This window comes from Pelodiscus sinensis, chromosome 5 (genome assembly GCF_052426305.1).
Source record: "Pelodiscus sinensis isolate ZL-2025 chromosome 5, ASM5242630v1, whole genome shotgun sequence".
Lineage (NCBI taxonomy): Eukaryota > Metazoa > Chordata > Testudines > Trionychidae > Pelodiscus > Pelodiscus sinensis.
The window spans coordinates 32,422,960-32,446,179 of NC_143056.1; the positions used below are offsets into that span (position 1 = coordinate 32,422,960).

Here is a 23,220-nt window from a genome sequence, read left to right on the forward strand (position 1 = left end):
GCAGGGCTGGCAGCCAGTGTGCTCTGGCCCCACTCACAGGAAGCCCCCTGCCACTCCACATTGCTTCTTCTGTATCGGGGCAGCAGCGTGGAGTGCCAGGCGGGAGTCAGTCTGCGAGGGGGCTATTTAAAAAAAACAGTTTCCCTTGTGGACTGGCTGCCTGCTACCCTGCGCTGCTGCTTCTCTATCTGAGGCAGCTGCCTCTGTATCAGAGGTCATACCCCCGCATCCATGGGCTATTGCCAGGGATCAGCCTCTGTCCACAGCAAGACAAGGGCTGCTCCCGGAATGTTAAAGCGTTGCTCTGAGCTGTAGCACCAGTGCTGTGAGAGAGCTCTCCCAGTGCTGTAAAAAACTCACCCTAATGAGGGGAGTAGCCAACAACACTGGGAGTGCATGGCTATCTACACTGATACAGCACTATCTACACTGATACATTACAGCACAGAAACTTACTGCACTCGGGCCTGAGTGAGAGAGTTTTAGTGCAGTAAAGTGGCAGTATAGACATAGCCTTACTTTCTGACATTCTTTAGGCCAGTGGTCCCCAACGTGGTGCCCACGGACGCCATGGTGCCTGCTGGGGCATTTATGTGTACCTGCGGAAACATTTGTGCTGGCCCCACCCACAGCACGCAGCACATGCGTGGTGCTGGCCCCGGGCGCATGGCGCATGGGCGGCCTCTGCCCCGGGCGCGCGGCACATGCGCGGTGCCAGCCCTGGGCTCAGGGCCTGTGGGCGGCCCCCACCCCCAGAAGCATGGTGCATGCATTGCCCCACCCCCGGAAGCGCGGCGCGTGAGCGGCCCTGCCCTTGGGCGCCCGGCAGCCACGAAAGGTTGGGGACCACTGAAGTTTAGGCAGTATAATACTTTTTTCCAATATCTTTTTCTTTTTTTTTTAATTGGCTTTATGCTAGCTACATACAACTCCTTGAGATCAGGAAGTCATCTTACAACACATTCCTGTTTCCTGCCATCTCAGGGAGTAGAGTTATAGCACCTCCATAATTTTTATTATAGGACTCATTCTTGGCATTGCAGATCACTGGAAGACATTGTCACTATAGTGACAAGGTTTTTGTAATGTTTTAAAAGATAATGCTGTTATGTAAGGATCCTTGGAATGCCCTGATGTTACTAAATTGGAAGAATGCATGACCTAAGTTTTTAAAATAAAAACAAATACAATCTTTATTGCATTTAACATCATTTAAAATAGTTTGGTGTCTCAGTATTCTGAGGCAAGTCTTTTTATGTAGAAACTGAGGTACAGGAAAAGTCACGCAGCAAGTGAGTGGAAGAGTCAAAAATAAAAATCAGTGCTTGAATCTTAGTCAAGTGTATGACACCTTAGAAACACTCCTTCGTAATGTTAAAAATCTAACGTTTGGTACTTTGTATGCTAAACTATAGAAACATGTGCATAATTTGTTATACAACTCTGCTGTCAAAAGTATTTAAAACTCCACATGTGTACACCCTTTTCCTGGCACATATCTTGTATACCTTGTATTACCTTTCTGTAGGTATTTGTCATGTTTTCATGTACCTCTGATTTCTGTGATCTTGTCCATCCAAATTCCTTGGATGGAATTTGGTTTATCCCTGCTTGTGAAATTGTTTAATAAATTATAAAAAAAATGGAAGAGACCTAGGGTATGTCTACACTACCACCCTGGTTCGAACTAGGGTGGTTAATGTAGGCAACCGGAGTTGCAAATGAAGCCCGGGATTTGAATTTCCTGGGCTTCGTTTGCATATTGCCGAGCACCGCCATTTTTAAATGTCCGCTAGTTCGGACTCCGTGCCCGCAGCTAGATTAGGCTTCCTATTCCGAGCTACCGGTACACCTCGTTCCTTCTAACTAACCGAAGGAAAAGGAAAGTTTATCTTTCACTGAGTACTACAAATCTTGCTTAGAAAGTATTAGTTAAGTGGCAGTTTTATCTGTACTTCAGTTGTCTCTCATATAATAGAAGTTCTGGTGGGGAAAAAAATTGAACTGGAATAAGAGGTAAAAAGTAGTAATAAGCACTTTGTACCTTTTTAAAGCTTTGTACAAATATCTAATTCAGTTAGGAAATACTGAAAAGCAAGCTTCTAACATACTAAAGTTATAAATACATACTTATGTATATTTTAATGGGCACATTATTTTAAAAAATGTATTGTATTTTTCCTTTAAGATACAAGAGGAAGGGTGACTCCTGCCTTGGTATTGACCTAAAGAAACAACGTATAACTTGGGAAGGTCCCATGGTAGAAAAGAAACAGTCCCACAAGCGACCTGAACGCTACTTCACAAAAAACAGTGTGCAGTTACTGCGTGCAGGTGGAATTCCAGTTTACAGTAAAAGCCAAACTTATTCATCTGACCCAAGCACCTTTATATTAGTTTCACAAGTGGACAGCGATGCTCCTCCTGCAACAACCAGGGTGAATCCTCTGGGGATTTATGATCCATTGACTACTCTGTGGTTGCAAGGAAAAGGTCCCCCAGAGTATGAGACTTCAAAGCAACAGGCATCCCAAGAAACCAGTGAAAATGTTAACTCTTTTCTAATGGCAAAAGTGGAAGACTATAATAAGAGGGTCAGAGAAAACCCAAGAGATGTCCACACTTGGATGGAATTTGTTTCTTTTCAGGTACGCATTCTTGTACTTCTGGTTGCAGTACTTTGATATATTAATTTTACTTGTATCTGAGTAATAATTTTCTGCTTAACATCTTGTTTCTGACTTAAATTATATATACAATGTGTTTATGTTGTAATACATGAAATGTTATGTGATTTTTATTTATTTTTTTTAAACTTGCTCTAATGGAGAGAGATGCAATTATTCATTGTCACTTAAGCCAGCCTTCTCCTTAGTATGCCTACAGAGCTTGAGACCAGAAGTTCCCCGTAAACTGTGTGGCTGCACAGCCTCACAGCTATCTTTTAAGCTCCACATAGGTGTTCAGGGAACATAGTACAGGCAGATCACCTGGGGCATTAGCACTTCTCACACAACCTGAACTCAGCCGTGGCCTACATCTGCCATGGGTGTGGAACAGGGTCCCCTCCCTCGGCCCGAACCTGGCCTGGCCCCTTGCCTGCTACAGCCAGGAGACGGGTGACCTGGTCTCAACCCAGCCTGTCTTTCCCCCCAGCACAGGTGCTGCTGTATGGAGAGTCAGCTGGGGAGAGTCCTTTTCCCCACCATAGCCCCACGGTAGCATGCACCTGAAATCTCTCCTATGGCCCCACTCCAGAGCCTGCAAACCCAGGGGGAGCTCTTTGTCCATCATCCCCAGCTCCACCTCAGAGCCTTCATCCCCAGCTGGAGCCCTCACTCCCCTATACTCTCTCCCATGTGCTAAACCCCTTGGCCTCACCTCAATCATATGAATTTTGTTATGTGCGCTGACATGGAGGTGATGTGTAATACATCACCTCCATATTGGCGCAAATAACAAAATTTACTCTGCACATGCATGGGAAAATTAGAGGGAACCTTGCCTTGAGGGCTAAGATCTTTCTGCATTTATAATTTTGAATTGATTTCCTTTCCTTTTAAGGATGAACTAATGAGAGGACCCAGCCTTTATGCCTTCAAGGAGGGAGAGCAGGAAATAAGGAGAAAATCATTCAAGCTAATACTAGAAAAGAAACTGTCAATTTTAGAGAGAGCTATTGAAAGCAACCCAAATGAGGTTGATCTGAAGCTTGCCAAGCTGAACCTTTGTACAGAATTCTGGGAACCATCAACTTTGATCAAAGAATGGCAGAAACTGGTTTTTTTGCATCCCAATAATCCAGTTTTATGGCAGAAATATCTCTTATTTTGTCAAAGTCAGTTCAGTACCTTTTCAGTTTCAAAAGTCAATAGTTTATATGGAAAATGTTTGAGCACTTTGGCAGCTATAGAGGACGGCAGTATGGTATCACATCCTGTACTACCTGGCACAGAAGAAGCTATGTTAGGTAAGAAAATTATCTTTTCATATCTCATTTTATGGCCATTAAGATTTTTACACAGGCTGAATACATTTCTTTTGCAAAGCGCCTACTGAAAATATCTGGCAGTTTGCTTCTTTATGTAATAGTAAAAGCAAATATTCAAGCCTAGTATGGATACAGCAGATGCTTCCCTTCCTCAAGAGGGTTGGTGATATCAAATCTATTAAAGCCCTGATGCTCTGAAGAGTTTAAAGTACAAATTTCAAAGCAAGGAAATTGTAGGCAACAGCAAATAGGTGTGGTGTTTACTTTCACAAAGTAAATTCTTTGGTTTATGCATTAAATAGCAATTATATCATTTATTGGAGATGACACTTCAGAAATACTCCTAATTATTGGAAAAAGGTACGAGGATAATGGAAAGTCTGCATATTTTATCCTGAGAATTTGAGTTCAACACACAATATGTGATTAAAATAATAAATGATAGTCATGTGGCTGACGCACAGAACTGTTGGCAGGAGTTCAGTTCTCAGCTTTGACCCAGGCTTCCTTTGGAGCGATCTCATTCTTTCAGCTTCCTCATCTGTAGAAAGGAGGATGTAATACTTCCCTACCTCCAGAAGTGAAAGTAGATGTGCTGAAGATTTATATGCCCTTCGTATTTCAGCTGCCATTCCAGTAGACGATGACATGTTCTGCTTGATAGTGATCCAAAGCAGAGAGGACCGACACATGTTCATTTTAATCATCTGAGTCAGATGCCACCAGCAGAAGGTTGATTTTCTTTTTTGATAGTTCAGGTTCTATAGTTTCTGCTTCAGTGTGTTCTGCTTTCAAAGTCTTAAAAGAACATTTTTTGAAAGCATTTTAGATTCTTAAACCTTGGATCAAGTGTTACTTAGAACACATTGGTACCTTTGCATTTTGTCAAATCTGCTGTGAAAGTGTTCTTAAAAACTCTACTATAACATTAAATATATAGTAGAACGCAGGTAAAAATGAACAGGTGACATAGACTTATCTCTCAAGGAGTTAAATCACAAATTTAATTAATGTATTATTGTTTTAATGGGTATCATCAGCTTGGAAACACATTCTCTGGAATAGTGGCCAAAGCATGAAGGGGCATATGAATATTTAGCATATCTGGCACGTAAATACCTTGCAATGCCAACTGCAAAAGTGCAGTGTGAACATCTGTTCTCACTTTCAGGTGGTACTGTATGTAGGAAGCAGCATTGGTATCTCTCATAAATGTAAACAAACTTGTTTGTCTTAGCAATTGGCTGAACAAAAAGTAAGACTGAGTGGACTTACAGGCTCTAAAGTTTTACATTGTTTTGGTTTGACTACAGTTATGTAATAAAAAACCTCCTACATTTGTAAGTTATATTTTTATGATAGAAATTACGCTACTGTGCTTGTATGATGTGAGTTGAAAAATACTATTTTTTTACAAATTTTTCCACTGTAAAATGATAATCAAAATATTAATATAAAGTGAGTACACTATGTATTCTGTGTTGTAATGGAAACGAATATAGTTGAAAATATAGGGAAACATCCATGATTATTTAATCAAATTTAATTGGTATTCTGTTGTTCAACAGTGTGATAATCACAATTATTTTTAATCAGTTGTGAGTTAACTGCGATTAATCAACAGCCCTAATTTATGATCATATTGTCTGACCTATATAACATATGTAACATATTCTTACCTAGTAATTTCTGCATCTAACCTCTAATATTTGGTTGAGTTATTTATAGTACACCTCTTAGAAAGATACCCTGTCTTTATTTAAGGGCTTAAGGTGCAATATTACCAATTAGTTTAGAGTGCACCTTTATTGCTTGTTCATTTAAACTGGCCTGCACAAAACACTGAGGAATATATTATGGGAACAAATCTGGAATTGGCAGAGAGATGTTGGCCACTTCTTACATCTCCAATTTTTGACATTTTTAACCACATGTTAACAGCCATCATAATGAGGGAAGTTTCACTGGGTATATGTATCCTTATTAATCCTTATTTCTTAATCTGAAAATTCTTTTTCTGATCAAATACCTTTAACCTATTTTCAGTGTTTTGACATTTCCTTTGGAGAAAAAAGTTTGGAAATACGTTGTGTTAAAATTAGATCTTGGGTTAAATTTGACCTGGCAGCATCTCTTTATTTATTAGGAAATTGGCAAATTATCAGTCATGATAAATGCACCGATTTTTTTTTTTTTTAAAAGAAACCAACTGTTTTTTTCTTTCTTGATGACATTTCTCTGGTTGAAAAGAAAATATACTCAATTTCACTTTTGTTTCTGATCATTTTCACATTCTGGTTCTCATGCACTACCATGATGTTATTATGGTCAAGTTGCAAACATGCTACGGGAATGGTTTTGACATCAAAATTAAAATACTACTGGTAACATTTCTGTGAGTTTCAGGTTTTGAGAGTGCTTCTTGTAACCAAATCTATATCTTTGGTTAAATTTGATCTGATAGTGTCTCTTTACTTATTAGGAAAATTGGCTAATTATCAGTCATGATAAATGCACCAAGTTTTTTACAGATGACATTATACTATTATGAAGATAATGGAAAGTAGAGATGTGTGCCAGTCTCCTTTCTTCAGCCTTTGACAAGTAGGAGTATGTGAATGGATTAAATACAGGTGAATTGTGCCATCTAGTGTTTAATCTAATGTATTGCTTAACTTCATGTAAATGAAGCTTCAGAGAGGTAACTGAGTTAGACTGTAACAGGAAAAACTTAAAAAACAACAAATAGTCTAGTAGCACCTTAAAGACTAACAAAACACTTAGATGATATCATGAGCTTTCATGGGCAAAACCCACTTCTTCAGATGACAGGAGTATTAGAAGTCCAGATCCAAGAATAAATAAGGGAAGAGGAGAGGGGGGAGAAGGGAGGGGTGGAAAAAGAGTGGAGGAAAAGAGAAACATTGAGTAGATAATTCAAATAGTTACAAGAAGCTAATAAGAACAATTAGCACCTCCATTGTTAGGTTGGTTGGTTAAGTCATTAGGATGTGGAAGATAGTGTGCGTGCCAGCAGATATCCCAGTTCATACCATTTGTATAAGAACTTCATTTGCAGGTTTAATTAAGTTTCAACCCTTCTCTGTGTATTTGGCTTGTGGAATTGTCCTAAAACAAAACGGTGTCTTGGAGATCCATTAATGGCAGATTAAAGCGTTCTCCAACAGGTTTTTGTGTATTGCCTTTTTGAATATCTGATTTTGTGTCCATTAATTCCTTCCCATAGAGACTGTCCAGTTTGGCCAATATACATTGTTTTGGGGTATTGCTGACATTTGATGGCATAGATCACATTAGTGGATATGCAGTTAAATGAGCTTCTGATTTAGTGGCTGATGTGATTGGGTCCAGTGATGAAATGGCTGGTGTAGATGTATGGGCAGAGTTGGCACCGGGGCTGATTGCAGGGGTCGGTTCCTGGATGATTATGATGGAAGTTAATTGCATGGTTACTTTAAAGAATTTGTTTGAGGTTAGGGGGTTGTCTGTAGGTGAGAATTGGCCTTTCCCTTAAGGCCTCTGAGAGTGAGTGGTCATTTTCCAGGATATGTTGTAGATTGTTGATAATGTGTTAGAGGGGTTTAAGTTGTGGACTGTAGGTGGTGACAAGTGGAATTCTGTTGTTTTCTCTTTTGGGCCTGTCTTGAAGTAGTTCATGTCTGGGTACTCTTCTTACTCTGTCGCTCTGTTTTTTCACTTCTCTGGGTGGGTATTTCAGTTTTAAAAATGCTCTATATAGATCTTGTGGGTGTTTGTCTCTGTCTGTGGGATTGGAGCAAATTGTGGGATTGGAGCAAATTGATCTCAGGGCTTGGCTGTGTACAATAGATTGAGAAATGTGTCCAGGATGGAAGCTAGAGACATGAAGGTAAGTGTAGCAGTTGATAGACAGGTTTCCAGTATAGGGTGATGGAAATTTATCATTTAATTGTACTATAGTGTCAAGGAAGTGGATTTCTCATGTGGACTGATCCAGATTCAGGTTGATGGTGGTGAAAGTTGTTGAAATCCCTGTGAATTTCTTCAAGGGTCTCTTTCCCGTGGGTCCATATGTTGATGATGTCATCAATGTAGCACAAGTAGAGTAACGGTGTTGGGGTGTTTATTTTGTAAATAAACCGGTATTGTAAAACATAAAGGCTTGTGTTTAAAACATAAAATACTCCAAACTTATGTCATTATAACTGTGTTGCTCAGTTAAACTTATGTCAGTATAGCTGAGTGATGAAGTTACACTGACCTAACTCCCAGCATAGGCAGCACTGAATTGACAGAAGGGCTTCTCCCACCTATGTATAGCTATCACCTCTTTGGGAGGTGGCATACCTGTGCTGACAGGAGAGGGTTTTCTGTCAAAGTAGGTAGCATCTTCACTAAGCTGCACTACTACAGCTGCACTAGTGCAGCTGTGCCAGGGCACCAACGAAATTGTAAACAAGCCCTAATTTTGATTTTCTAAAAATTTTCATTTATTTACAATATTAATGGTGGCTATATTTGTATTTCTGCAGCACCTTCCATCTAAAGAACTTTACAAAGATTTATGAAGTGAGCTTCAACTCTCACTGAGGAGGAAGTAAGAGTTAACTCCATTTTATAAATTGGGGCCAGAGGCACAGAATGTTTACGTCCCTTGCTGATAATTATTCAAGGAAATCTGCAGAAGAACCTGAAATTAGAATCTCTTCACTCCTAGTTCATAATTTAAGCCTTGTCAGTTAACCCCTGGCATCAAGGCTCTGGACTGTGACATTCAAGTGGTGGGGCTGACAGACTGTCTTTGCAGACACTGCCTTGCCCTAACTCATCCTAAGCATTACGCCTCTCACCAAAGTAGAGTTAAGTCATTGTAGTGAGTGACTTATAATGGTGCTCCCATCAATGTAGTGAAGATACAGTTTCCCTTCCTAAGTCTGTAATGTAGTCCAGGCCTTAGCCACAAGACTAATCTTTTCTTAATCTACTTTTCTAGGCTACTTTTACATTTATTTTTATTTACCAATTTGCAAAGAAGAGTGCCTCTTAGTTTGATAGTACATCAGTTTATCTGTGTTATGAAAAGAAATCTGAGACCAGCAACATATTCTTATTTATTATTTGTCCTGTAGAAGTATCAGCAGATCTCAAACATGGATGAGGGACCTGTTATCTTTGTTACTGTACTAACACATAACAAAATGGGACCTGCCTTGAATTTATAATTTTAAGTATAAGTTGAGTCAGCTGGTGGATACAAGATAGATATGGGGAGCACAAGGAAATTTGTCTCCATTGTATTTTTAGATCAGGATATTTGAGCATAACTAAATCCATAAATCTTGGATATGCTAGTAACACTTTGGGTTTTTTGGAAGGTTGTTATTTTGTTCCAGCATAATGAGTCTCCACAGCACTGGGTAGAGGAGGAGATAATGCTTTATAGTTATGTTGCAATCTAGTATTCAAGAACTAACTCTTACTTTGAAGAATTATGATTTTTGTCCCCTTTGCTTTCCAGCTATCTTTCTTCAGCAGTGCCATTTTCTTAGACAGACGGGCCATTCTGAGAAAGCTGTGTCTTTGTTCCAAGCCCTGGTTGATTTCACCTTCTTTAAACCTGACAATGTAAAAGATCTGCCAACAAGAGGACAGGTAGCTATTTCTATTTAGAGCGGTTTTTCAGTCTGTCTCATTGCATGACCTGTTTATATAGGAACTTCAGAAGCAGCGACGCGGGATGGTAGTGGGGCTTCCCAGCCAGTGGGACTGGGAGTGCACTGGCTGTCAGCTCCAGCCCTGACTATTCAAATATCTGCTATCTAGCATCCCTACTGACTAACATCTGCGTTTTTACATCAAAAGCTGAGAACAAGACATTTCCAGCACACTTAATTAGCCTCATTAGCACCGATCCTATAATTGACAGGTACTTTTTTCCCCCTCTTATATAATATTTTGGTTTCTGTTACTTCCATTCCAGCTCTTCTGATGAATTAGGATTTGCCCACTAATGCTCATACTATTATGTGTTTTTATTAGTCTCTAAGGCAGTGGTCTCCAATCATTTTACACCCAAGATCACTTTTTAAATGACAGAACAAGATCTACTGCCCCGCCTTTTCCTTGAAGCCCCACCTTTTCCTTGAAGCCCCACCTTTTCCTTGAAGCCCCGCCATCTCTATTCTCTTCCTCTCCATCACTTGCTATCCCCAGCCCTTATACTGCTGCTTTTTTCCCCCAGTTCTTCTGTCTAGACTTGACTAAATGTCAGAAAAAAACCCTTCTTTTGGAAGCCGCCTTATTCCTCGTGGAAAGAGAAATATAGGGGTGACCGAAAGATCATGTTTGCTCTTCCACTAAAAGAAGCAGAAGAACAAATGCATCCCTGGACGCAGAAGTGTTTTTCTGGGATATCTCTGGAATCCTGAAAAACTCCTGCAGTCTAGCCATAACCTCGCTTGGTTGAGACAGGATGTGTAGGCTCTGGGGTGAGAATGAGGGATTTGGGTGTGGGAAGGGGTGAGAGGTGCAAGCTCTGGGAGGAAATCTGGATGCAGGAGAAGGTGGATAAGGGGACGCTGGCTCGGGGAGGAGGCTCCAGGTTGGGCAGTGTTGGGGTCAGATGTAGGGTTAGGGTACTAAGCAAGCCACAGACTTCTGGATGTGAGGGTTCAGGAGTTTGGGTTGGGGTATGTGCAGCGCTCAGGGCAGGGGGTCCCAGTGTATGATAGGCTCAGATGTAGGGTCTGGAAGAAAGGGGAGTGCAGGAGTGTTATGATGCTGCGGCCAGATGGGGGCTTGGACCCAATTTAGGGTTTGTTGGTCAGGCTTCATTTTTAAATAAAATACTATGTCAAACCAAAAGTTTCTGCATTGTCTTTATTTTTGAGAAGGGCAGGGAACCTGTTGAGAGTCAGGGGTCACTGACTCAAGAAAAGTCAGTTGGGGCCACACAAGTGAGATGCAAAAAAACCCTCCTCCAACCCCTCCCTCCAAGCTTCACTAATGTGGCCCCAACTGTGTGGGTGGAAACAGGGGACATAGAACTGGAGAAGGGTGCTAGTGGGTGTTTTGACAGGGGACAGAGTGCCAGTGGGGACAGTGTTCTGTGGCTCGGGACAGGGGAATGGGGACAGAGTTCTGAGAGTGGGGCTAGAGTTCTGTGGCTGGGGAGAGGGAAGTGGGGAGTGGGAACGGGCCAGGGGCCAGGGTGCCAGTGGAGGCAGTGTCCCCTGCATCTGCCTCCTCCCAGGATTCCTCCCCCCTTCCCCACCGGAAGCCGGCACATGCCTCCTCCAGGCCTGACTCCCTCCACCTGCCCCCCCCCCCCCCCCTCCCGCAGAGCAGGGAAACCCCACACGTGCCTGCCCCAGGGAGGAAGCGCATGCGCGCGCACACACACCGGCGCGTAGGAAAACCCCACACATGCCTGCCCTGGTGCCTACACCCCCCCACCCCACCCCCCGCGGTGCAGGAAAACCCCGTGCGTGCCTGCCCCAGGGCCGAAACACTCCCTCCACCCCCCACCATGGCGCAGGGAAACCCCGTGCACGCCTGCCCCAGGGCCGGCTCACCCCTCCTGCGCCGGTGCCGGGAAGTAGCCATGCTCCTCCTCCAGGGTCGACGACCCCTCCCGCAGCACGCCCAACAGAGTAGCCAGTGCACTTCCAGAATCCCCGGAAGTGGCGCTAAGCTGCAGGACTTCTGTCCTCCCACAGGAAGCCGGCACTACCTCCATTTTCATTGGAGGTAGGTAGTGGGGCCTGTCGACCTGTTGGTGACCACAGTTTTAAGGTCCCACAAGATTACTCGTTATTCTTCTTCGAGTGATTTCTCATGTCCATTCAACATAGGTGCATCCTGCATCTGCATGTGCAATGAGTTAATGGGAGCCTGGCCACTGGAGTTGATTAGGGCTCACTCCACTAGGGCTCTAGATCCTAGCAAGCTTACCTTGTGCATGTTCCAATCCAGGATACCTGTAGGGTGGCAACATAGTCATCGATATATATGTTCACTTCTCATTATGTCATCACACAGCAGGCTAGGGGAGATGCAGGGCTGTATTGCAGTCTGCATTTACATAGCTCTTACCCACCTCTGCAGATACTGCTTACAGTCACCTATGTTGAATGGATCTGAGCAATCACTTGAAGAAGAAAAGACAGTTACCTGTTCTATAACTGGTGTTCTTCAAGATGTGTTGCTCATGTCCATTCAGTTTCCCAATCTCGTCTCCTCTGTTGGAGTTTCAGCAAGAAGGAACTGAGGAGGGAGGGGTTAAGGGGCACTCTATATAACGTAGTGTGTGTGTGCGCCACTCCAGGGGGCACTGGGGACTACGGCCCCTATGAGTACTGTTTAGGGGAAAAATTCCAGCACTGATGCATATGGCAAGCCCGCACACCTATGTTGAATGGAAATGAGCAACACATCTCAAAGAACACCAGTTACACAACAGGTAACTTGTCTTTTTTAAAGTTACAGACTAACACGGTTATCCTACTGAGACTCTTAATTAAATCATTCATCGGTTTCTGGGCTATGTAGTTAAGAAAAGAGACATCTATTGAGTTGTGAAATCATAAACTTATTTTTTTATTCATAAAATCTTCCCAGTTACACATTCCTGTGTGTAAAATACAAAAATACCCAATGAAGCTGTAAAACAAAACAAACTAACAACTTACATACAACACTGCATACTGAAAGCCTGGGAAAGGATAGACTCAATTCTAAAGTTTTGTCTTTATTTAAATTTTCCACACTTTGCTAATATCAATTAGCTCATAATGTGTTAGCACCTGGGGAGCTCTGATTTAGGTAGGCTGCTTCTACTATTTTAAGCACTGCCCTCTAATATTTCCAGCTAACATAGTTATTAAAACATCAACAGCTTATTTACACATGAGTTTATATCTTTACTAATACATGTAGAACTTTACTGTGTTAGCAATGGTGGGAATTTTTTGTAAAATGTTTCCTAATGTACATTAAGGTCTAACTGGCCATTTTAATACCTTACTTCAGTTTCTTCATCTTACTATGCCATATATTGTAGAACATATTAATCTACTATATATATTTCTGCTATAAGTTTAGCTACATGATGTTCTAGTGCCCGTAACTATTTCTGTACTTATTGATTTAGTACCACAGTAAGAACTTTGAGATGTGACTCAGAATTATTTCCGATTAGAAGCACTATTTCAGATGAGTTTTCAGCATCCCATTCAACAATGTACTGAAATAGCTCAATGGTCCATTTAATATTTATTTCTAGAGCTGTTGTTACCGCACAAAGGTCTCACAAGTGTTCTCATGGCTGGAGGTGAATGAGTAGCTACTGTCCTGCTTCCACTATTGATGTGATTTTTAGAAGCCTCATTGCCTGTGTTGTGTGCAGCAGCCAGCCTGCTTATCTGTGTTAAAAGTTTAGCTTCAAAACTTTTTGAACTTACCTTGATGTCTGTGTTCCTTTCATGTGTGTCCTGTCCTGATTTAGTTATTCCTTTTTTATTAGTGATATCTTGACAGAATGGACTGCTAAGTCATTTTAAAATGAGACTAAAATGTTGAAAATATGTAGTATATTTCTTGTTCTCAACGATAGGTGGAGTTCTTTGAACCATTTTGGGACAGTGGAGAGCCTCGGTTTGGAGAAAAAGGAGCAAAAGGCTGGAAATCATGGATGCATCAACAAGAAAAGGGAGGCTGGATTGTTATCAATAAACCTGGTAAGCCTGTGCCCTTTCATACATTTGTTTTTGACAGTTTTTATTTATTTTATATCAGAATAATCTAAAACTAGAAACTCCTAGTTCATATTCCATTTCCAGCCTTCATAGAATTCTTGCATCCTAATCTACTGTCCATGATCTACCAGTTACTGGAGACCCATACCAGTTACTACACTCAAAATTATCTTGGTGCACCTATGAATTCCAGCAGCTTGCTCTTCAGTCTTGAACTGTGTATCAGATAAAGATTTTGTCAGTTATTTTTAGTAAAAATCATGGACAAGTCCCAGGCAATGAACAAAAATTAATGGGAGCAGTGACCTGTGTGAGATTTTTTTACTACAAATGATGTGGAGGAAGGATTGTGGAAGGAGACAGAAAGGAATGACAGCTGGAGCCCTGGCTGAAGTCCTGAGACAGAGGCACACAGCAGCTGTCCTAGCTCTGGCCAAAAATGCAGGTAAAGGGTGCAGAACTGCAGCTCCCATACTGATGGTAGCAGCAGGGCACAAAGCCCTGCTCACAGCTGCATTGGTGGGGACACAGTTTCAGCTCCTGCTCCAGGTGCAAGGGAAAGCACAGCCCTGGCTGTGGGTTAGAGGTGCATGGCTGTGGCCAAAGTTGCCAGTTGGAGGTGCACAGCCCTAGTTCCATCTCCACTGTTGCTAGCCGAAGCAAAGTTACAGAGATCTGGTAAAGTCACAGAATCGATAACTTCCGTGACCTCTGGCTGAATCATAATATTGCCACCACCATTCAACTAAGTGCTGTGGTGACCATAAATCCCAAATTACCCATCTTGTGTGTTCTATAGGGAGGTGCATTTGTTATGTTACTTGTGGAATAATGGGTTCCATGACTGCATCATCTTCTGCTCTACTCTGTGCTGATCAGGCCCAGTTGGAGTATTGTGTCAAGTTCTGGGCACCACAATTCAAGAAAGATGTGGAGAAACTGGAGAAGGTCCAGAGAAGAGTAACAAGAATGATTAAAGGTCTAGAGAACATGACCTGTGAAGGAAGACTGAAAGAATTGGGCTTGTTTAGTTTGGAAAGGAAAAGACCGAGAGGGGACATGATAGCAATTTTCAGGTATCTAAAAGGGTGTTATAAGGAGCAGGGAGAAAAATTGTTCTCTTTGGCCTCTGAGGATAGAACAAGAATCAATGGGCTTAAACTGCAGCAAGGGAGGATTAGGCTGGACATTAGGAAAAACTTCCTACCTGTCAGGGTGGTTAAACACTGGAATAAATTGCCTAGGGAGGTTGTGAAATCTTCATTTCTTGAGATATTTAAGAGGTTAGACATCTATCAGGGATGGTCTAGACAATACTGGGTCCTGCTGTGAGAGCAGGTGACTAGACTCCATGACCTCTTGAGGTCTCTTCCAGTTCTAGTGTTCTATGAGTCTATGGTTCTATTATCTTTCCTTGAAAACTGTCTCAACCCCACTTTTCCAGCCCATTGTTCAAGGGGAATATGGATTCAGTTGACACCCACTTTAGCATGGGATAAAAGATACTATCTTTTATGAGTCCTTTTGAATATATGTGAATGAAATTTTCTTCTGGAGCAGAATGGTCGCAGCATTACATTCCTAGTGCTGCTTACTGGTTAAACTTTACAGTTCTATAGGCTTTCCTCTGCCTCGTGAGGTGACATTGTGTATGATGCTACTTCTGGGCAGAGGCAGCCTCCAAAGTCAAATGTCTCTGACAGAGCAGCATAGTAGAGACTTGTCTCCCTCTCCAGGTGGGGCAGAAAGAATGGAGCATTTTGCAATGGGATATGTGTACATGCAGTCCCCGAGTTACGCAGATCCTCCGGGACGAGAAAAGCTGCTGGCCTCCTCCCCCCCCCCCCAGCAGACCAGGGAGACGCGGAGCAAAGCCGCAGAGGACACGGGCTAGTGCGCCCCCTCCTCCCCCAGCAGACCAGGCTTTTCTCGCGGACGCCTGTGGTAGAGCAGCTGGGGCGCTGCCGGTTGGTCCCGCAGTGCCGTTCCTCGGCACTACTGGACCAACCCGGCAGCACCCCAACTGCTCTGCCCCAGGCGTCCTGATTCTGCCGCTGCTGGTCAGTTTCAGCAGTGGCTGAATCAGGACGCCTGGAGAAGAGCAGCTGGGGTGCTGCTGGGTTGGTCCAGTAGCGTCCCCAAGTCAGTTCTTAATCTTGTGCCCATTCCACTGTGTTTATATTTTAATGTATTTTCCATATTCAGTTTTTGGATGGGTGACTCAAAATTTTGGTATGTGGGATCTGTTTCTTTATTTTGTAGATGAAGATGAGGAAGATGTAGATGAAGATCCAGAAATAAAGGATAAAACTCTACCCAAATGGCAAATTTGGCTTGACGTTGAATGTTCCCGTGAAACAAGGCATTGGATGCCTTGGCGACCTGACAAAACTAAAAAACAGAGTGAAGAAGATTGTGAAGACCCAGAGAGACAGGTCATTGTGATGTATAAGATGATGATGTGTGTGGTGCGGGGGACGATGATTTATTTACGTTTATCTTAATCTGTCAAGAACTCCGTGTATAACTGTGTTAAACAAAAAATACTTTGGAAGAGCTCTGATATCTTTAGGGTGATTGTTCTGAACATTTTTTTCACTTGGGTGGGACTGAAAATTCACCAGGGATTTCTTGCTGAGATCCATGCAAATCTCACCTCCCCCAACCCCATTGGTAGGCTTGTTTTTCTAGGGAGTGAGGAGGCTGATGAGGCTCATGGAGATCAAATATGTTGTAGGGAGGGAATTTCCTGCTATAGGAAGTGAAAGGCTAGTGGCTAGAGCCCTGCTAATCTACAGATATCCACAGACAGTTTTTGCAGATAGTGAAGCAGATGCAGACACAACTCCTGCAGGGCTCAATTCACCAGCAGTGCCTGGCCTGCAGCATATGTCTAAGGCAGCCCGGAGGGCACGGCACATTCAAAACTGAGAGCCAACAACCAGTGGTGGAGCTGGACAGCAGGGTAGCAGGTTGAGGAGTCACATCCAGTGGCTTTGGCCCTTCGGCCAGTGCTAGCATCCCAACCGTGGCCTTGCCTGTCAGAGCCCTGGGGACAGTGTTCCCTTAAGCTTTGATTTTTTTAAATGTGTCCCCCTATGGGTGCACCACAATACTCCCTTTCCCCCTCTACTGTGGTGATCTCTCTATGGTTCTGTGGTAGAGAAGGAAGTAAGGTGGATTTGTTTCTGCAGTGCTAGATAGTCTCAAGTCACAGTGAGCACATGTGTGGGCTCAATAGACTCTATAAAAAATAGCTGATTAGAAGCACAGAGGTGCACGTATACTGGCAGTGGAGCACCATAGGAATATACATCTCAAAAAATCATTATTACTTCACAAGTTAAGTAACTTTCTCTTCTGACAAGGAGCTGAAGTGCCTAGACTCTCACAGTCACAAAAGCTTTTCTTCAGCTGCTCAACTTGGTGTTGCCGTGAATGGATCCCTCCACTCAAAGATTCCGGGGTGACACACCTGTGACAAGAATTAATACAGCAAGATGCAGCTAGCTCAGTAGTCTTACCACATTCTCTACAAGAATTCCATAAAACCAAACAAACCAACCTGAAAAAGACCCAGATTTCCAAAGAAAGGACCAACCTGTGTGGTAACATTGCACTTGGTAACTGCTTCTAAACTCAAGTATCAGAGGGGTAGCCGTGTTAGTCTGAATCTGCAGAAGCGATGAGGAGTCCTGTGGCACCTTATAGACTAACTGAAGTGTAGGAGCATAAGTTTTCGTGGGCAAAGACCCACTTGTCAGATGCATCTGACGAAGTGGGTCTTTGCCCACGAAAGCTTATGCTCCTACACTTCAGTTAGTCTATAAGGTGCCACAGGACTCCTCATCGCTTCTGCTTCTAAACTGTTTGTTTGCTGGTCAAGGGTGACAAATCTCCTTCCCAGATTATATTCTGCACCAACTCATCCTCTATTATCCCTAGGTTAGGGGTTCTTAAACTTCATTGCATCTTGACTTCCTTCTGGAACAAAAATTACTACATGACCCCAGGAAGGGAGACCAAAACCTAAGCTCACCCAAGCCCCGTTTTTCCATCTGGGGCAGAGGAGGCAAAGCCTGAGTTGCACCAGTCTAGGCAGGGACTGCAAGGAAGTGGATCAAAGTCCAAGGAGTTCAGCCCCAAGAATGGGGCTGTAATATGAGCTCCACTGCTCTGTGGCGAAGCCCTGCGGCTTCATTTTCTGAGCCCCACCATATGGAGTTGACTTCAGTCCTGGGCCCCAGCAAGTCTAAGTCATCCCTGATGACCTTATTAAAACTGGATCATGACCTACTTTGGGATCCTAATGTTCATAACAGTTGGCAGTTCTCTCTAGGCGCTGTGCACCTCTGGTAGGGCAGGGGTCAAAGGGTTTGCACATTCCCACACCCCCAAGCCAATCAGGGTCTGTGGGTGGAGGAGCACGCCAAGTCTCCTGGCCCTGCCCCTTACAGGGCAGCCTGCAACCATTTCCAAAATTTGTGAAGTAGCCACCCTTCAATAATTATTGCCCACCCCTGCCTTAGAACAAACTCATCAATGATCTGTAGTGAATTCACCTCCTCAGCATCCTCCTCCTCAGTTGGGAGACTGTTCTGGAATCTTCTGATATAGAGTACCTATAGGGACAATAATAGGAAGGAGATATTACTTACCTCATGCAGTAAGTGGAATGCTTTGAGATGTCTTATCCGAATGGGTGCTCCACTACCAGCACGCCTTCCCATTTGTTTTGAACTTTGAGGTTGAAAAGGAACTGGAGCGATGGTGGGTCCACCCCTTCTTGTACTCTTATACAGGAGCTTGAAAAAGTATATAAGGTAAGTGTGGTCCTATTGTTTGATAAAAAAATCTCTTGTCAAGAGTAAAGAAGCACATATAAATTCTCATTATTCTCAAATGGAGGACTCAAAGGGTGTGTCTAGAATACAGGGTTTTGTCAACAAAAGTGGACTTTTGTCGACAAAACTATACCTGCGTCTACACTACTACCGAGTTCTGTCAACATAATGTCGACAGAACTCAGCAGTTTTGTTGACGGCGGTAAACGTCATTCTACGAGGAATAACACCTTTTGTCGACAGAGTTCTGTCGACAGAAGGCATTATTGCATCTACTCTGTCCTTTGTGTCTACACTCTCATGTTGACAATGCTTCTGTTGACAAAAGCCTGTAGTCTAGATATACCCATAGGGACAAAACACCTTGAAGAATTCAAGTTACTGTACAAGGTAAGTAATTTTTCTGTCTCTTTTCTCTTTTCCTGACCTTCCTAACTGCTGTAAGAAGTGGGGAGGGTCTGTTACTCTCCCTCTCCCATAGCATCTTTACTATTCTTCCAGGTCTGTATTTTCATTCTTTGTGACTAGCTGAGTGTCTGCCCTTTTACCATACATTGCTTTTACAAAAAGCATGAAACTGATGTGATTTGAGTTTTACTACTGTCCAAAGGGTTCTGAATAGATGGTGAACTTGTCCATTTTCTTGTTAATGCCATTCTGCTGTTTCAGGATGTGTAAATATGCAGAAACAAAGCATTAAGCAATAGTGGCAGGAGACCCTCTGCCTGCCTAGGGAAAAAGGCATAATAGCTCCATGAATGCAGGAAGGAGTTTGTTCACTAGCAGCAATCATTATTCATTTTTCTTTAAAGGCTACAGCAGGCACCTCCCTCAGCATTTACCTCCAGGTAGGGATGCCAGGTGTCCGGTTCCTTGAAAAATGTCTGGCATTTTATGTTTTTCTCGGAAAGAAGACTGGCGGGGACATTTCCCCCCTGCCGCATCAGGCGGGGGAATTTAAAGGTGCAGCATTCTTTCTCCCCTCGCCACCCCAAATAAGTTCACCCCCCTCCCCAATCCCAAATTTGGTCTCTTTCCCCCCCCCCCCCCCCCCCGGCCATGTTCGGATTTTTTGTAAAGGCATTTTGCAACCCTACCTCCACGTCTAACAACACACCATGTGCATATGCTGTGGCGTAGTGGGGGTGCTGTCTACTCTGTGACCCGGGGTCCCCCTGCGCTGTGATGTGGGATTCTCACTGACTCTCCCAAATGTGTATTAACCCAGACACCCAGGCTCAGCCTCCCAGGGAGAGAGACAAAGGGAGGAGGGCAGAGACCAACACCTGGCTGGGGGGCAGGGCTGGAAGAAAGTTTTAGTTTCTGTCTGGTATCATGGAGGAAGCAGCCTAAGCAAGGGGCTGGGATTTAGGGGCCCAGTCTCCCCCATCTCAAGGGGGGCTAAGCCATCTTAGGCCTGCCCTGTAACCAGATTACATCTATGCTATGCAGTATCCTGGAGAAGCAATAAACTCCCTATATTCTACTGGCTGGTGGAGCTGGTTTGTGCCATTACGGGGGTGCAGGAATCGGGGGAACCCCAACGCGTCGTCACATATGCTGAGTTGTATAGAGCTGCTATCATTGCTAGTCAGCCCCTGTTCAGAAGGAAAGTTGGCTATAGCACTGTGGTTGCCTTTGGAAGTCTATGGGGGAGGGGGAAAGGGGCTCAGTTGTTTGTGGTATCTATTTCTCTCCCCCCTCCATACACATACCTCACCCTTAGTTCCTCACACATCCTAACTCATTGCCTGCCTTTGCATTTCTACAGAGGAACAGACACATTGAGTTAATGTCTTATCAGTTGTGTTTCAAGGACGTTCAAGTGTGGGATTGATTCTGTTGTATTGCATATCTACTCTAGGCTTTTTTGTCTGACTTTTCCTTCTCTGTAAAATGGAAGTGTTAGGAGATTTTGGCTAGGTCTACACTAGATCTAGCAGTCATCTTAAGGTATGGAACTCCAGCTGTTGTAGAATATGGAGCTGGAGGCGGCTTACCTTAAGCTGAGTTTGGTGGCATCTCCACAGTGGGAGGCTGATGGGAGCACCAGAGGCTGAAGCTTCCTTTATCTTCCCTTACTCCTCGCAAAAAGAGGAGTATCGGATGCTGGTGGAGCACTTTCTGAGTTCAATTTAGCGAGTCTTAACTAGACTCGCTAAATTGAACTTGAAAGAGTATTGCGAGTGACACAAGAAGTAATTATTCTGCTCTACTCTGTGCTGATTAGATCTTAATTGGAGTATTGTGTCTGGTTGTGGGCGCCACGTTTCAGGAAAGATGTGGAGAAATTGGTGTGGGTGGAGAGAAGAGCAACAGAACAATAAAAGGTCTAGAAAATATAATCTGAGGGAAAACTGAAAGAATTGGGTTTGTTTAGTTTGGAAAAAAGAATGACAGAGAGGGGACATGAATGATAGCACTTTTCAAGTACCTATAGAAGTGTTACAAGAAGGAAGGAGAAAAATTGTTCTTCTTGACATCTGCTGATAGGACAGGAAAGTTTAGGTTGGATATTAGGAAAATCTTCCTAACTGTCAGGGTGTTTAAACACTGAAATAAATTGCTTAAGGAAGTTGTAAAATCTCCAACACTGGAGATATTTAAGAGCAGGTTAGATAGACATCTGGCAGGGATGATCTAGATGGTCCTGCAGTGAGGGCAGGAGACTGGACGTGACCTCTCAAGGTCTCTTACAGTTCTAGAATTCTGATTCTTCTTTTGAAAATCTTGATTTAACTTAGATAAATTATAGACTTATTTAGTTGAAGTATACGTTTTGTTGAAGTATAAATTAACTATTTTATTCCTTTTTTTAGGTATTATTTGATGATCTTGGGCCATCTTTAATCAGACTTTCTAGTCCAGATCTTCAGTTTCAGCTGCTATATTCATTTCTACAATTTTTGGGAGTCCCATGTGAGCGTAATCTCTTTCCTTCAAATCTCTATATCGCTATGGATGAGAATAGCATCTTTGATGCTGGGCATTCTGAAGGGCCACTGACTTCTTTTGACTCACTGCTTTCTGGAGTCAATAGTATTGGCCATATGGATACAATGATCAGAGAGAGACAGCGCATAGGACACTGTAAGGAAGGAGAGGAGTTCCTACAGAATGTCTTTCATTTCATACTGCCAATGTTTTCAGGAAAGGAAAAGTCAAACCTGTCTGTCTGTTGGCTACAATATGAAATCTCAAAGGTAATTAAGTGTTTGTTCATTGTCTCTCAATGTGGCGCATAGTTATATTGTGTACATTTTTATGCCATTAAAATAAGCAACATTAAGATAAAATGATGGTTGAGGACTCAAATGTTGAGAAAAGCGAGAGTTAAGGTGGTGTACTCAGTTTTAACTTTGTTCACTTATGCATATGTATCAGAGTAGTTTCTAATTACACAAAGTTTTATTTTTTGAAAAATAGTATAATTTTTCTACAGTCTTAGATGCATGTTACATTGTGTGCTACTGTTAGGGAGGCAAGAGTTCCTATAAAATCTGATGTACCAAGGCAGTTTGTCTAATGCTTAGTTGTGTCCCTGAGTGATATGGTACTTGAGTACAGGCAGTCCCCGAGTTACGCAGATTCAACTTACGTCGGATCCGCACTTATGATCGGGGCTTTCTCGCCCCGGAGCTCGCAGGCAGCGGGACCGCCCAGAGTGCAGCGGTCCCGCCACCTCGACCTCCGGGGCGAGAAAAGCTGCTCCGGGTGTCCCTGGTCTGCTGGGGACCGTCTCCAGCAGACCAGGGACACCTGGAGCAAAGCCGCAGCGGCGGCGGGGTCCCGTGCCTCTGAAGCTTTGCCAGAGTAAAGCCTCAGAGGCGCGGCACGCTGCCGCTTTGCTCCCGGTGCCTCTGGTCTGCTGGGGACTGTCTCCAGCAGACCAGGGACACGGGGAGCAAACCCGCAGCGGCGGCGGAGTCCCGCGCCTCTGAGGCTTTGCCAGAGCAAAGCCTCAGAGGCGCGGCACCCCGCCGCCGCTGCGGCTTTGCTCCCCGTGTCCCTGGTCTGCTGGGGGGGGGGGGGGCGGCCGCAGCTAGTGCGCCCCCCCCTCCCCCAGCAGACCAGGCTTTTGTTGTGGACCCTGGGGTAGAGCAGTTGGGGTGCTGCCGGGTTGGTCCTGCAGGGACCTACCTGGCAGCCCAGCTGTTCTGTCCCAGGCTTGAGATTCAGCCGCTGTTGAAACTGATCAGTGGCTGATTCCAGGAAGCTGGGGGCAGAGCAATTCTGCCTCCAGCTTCCTGTAGTAAGCCCCTGGTCAGTTTCAGCAGCAGCGGCTGAATCTGGAGCCAGTTCCGACTTGCATACAAATTCAACTTAAGAACAAACGTGTAGTCCCTATCTTGTACGTAACCCGGGGACTGCCTGGACTTCACAAGGAACCTTGCTTTCACCTTACATTCTTGGAAAAAATGGTATAGATCATTTTTAAAAAATGTAATCACGTAATTCAGTTTTAATTAGACTAGCCATCTTTGTGTCTGACTGTATAGAGCAATTTTTCTCAATCATTTGGTGACCCCTTTATTCAAAGTAAAAAAAAATTTACAGCCTCCATTACATTATTGTCATAATAAAAAATGTCAGTAAGATGATGAACATATGTAAATTGAGTATAGTTTTG

At 43.5% G+C, this 23,220-nt stretch overlaps 1 protein-coding gene across 4 annotated transcripts in view; it reads left to right on the forward strand.

Annotated features, from left to right (window-relative positions):
- NRDE2 (NRDE-2, necessary for RNA interference, domain containing) overlaps positions 1 to 23,220 on the forward strand; it is a 68,663-nt gene that overhangs the window by 22,902 nt on the left and 22,541 nt on the right. For all 4 annotated transcript variants that reach the window (XM_089778387.1, XM_006122346.5, XM_089778386.1 and 1 more), the window contains exons 5-10: positions 2,189 to 2,648; positions 3,565 to 3,970; positions 9,510 to 9,643; positions 13,605 to 13,728; positions 16,009 to 16,181; positions 21,410 to 21,793. In XM_089778387.1, the coding sequence (XP_089634513.1) occupies positions 2,189 to 2,648; positions 3,565 to 3,970; positions 9,510 to 9,643; positions 13,605 to 13,728; positions 16,009 to 16,181; positions 21,410 to 21,793 (1,681 nt within the window). The remainder of the gene's footprint in view (positions 1 to 2,188; positions 2,649 to 3,564; positions 3,971 to 9,509; positions 9,644 to 13,604; positions 13,729 to 16,008; positions 16,182 to 21,409; positions 21,794 to 23,220) is intronic.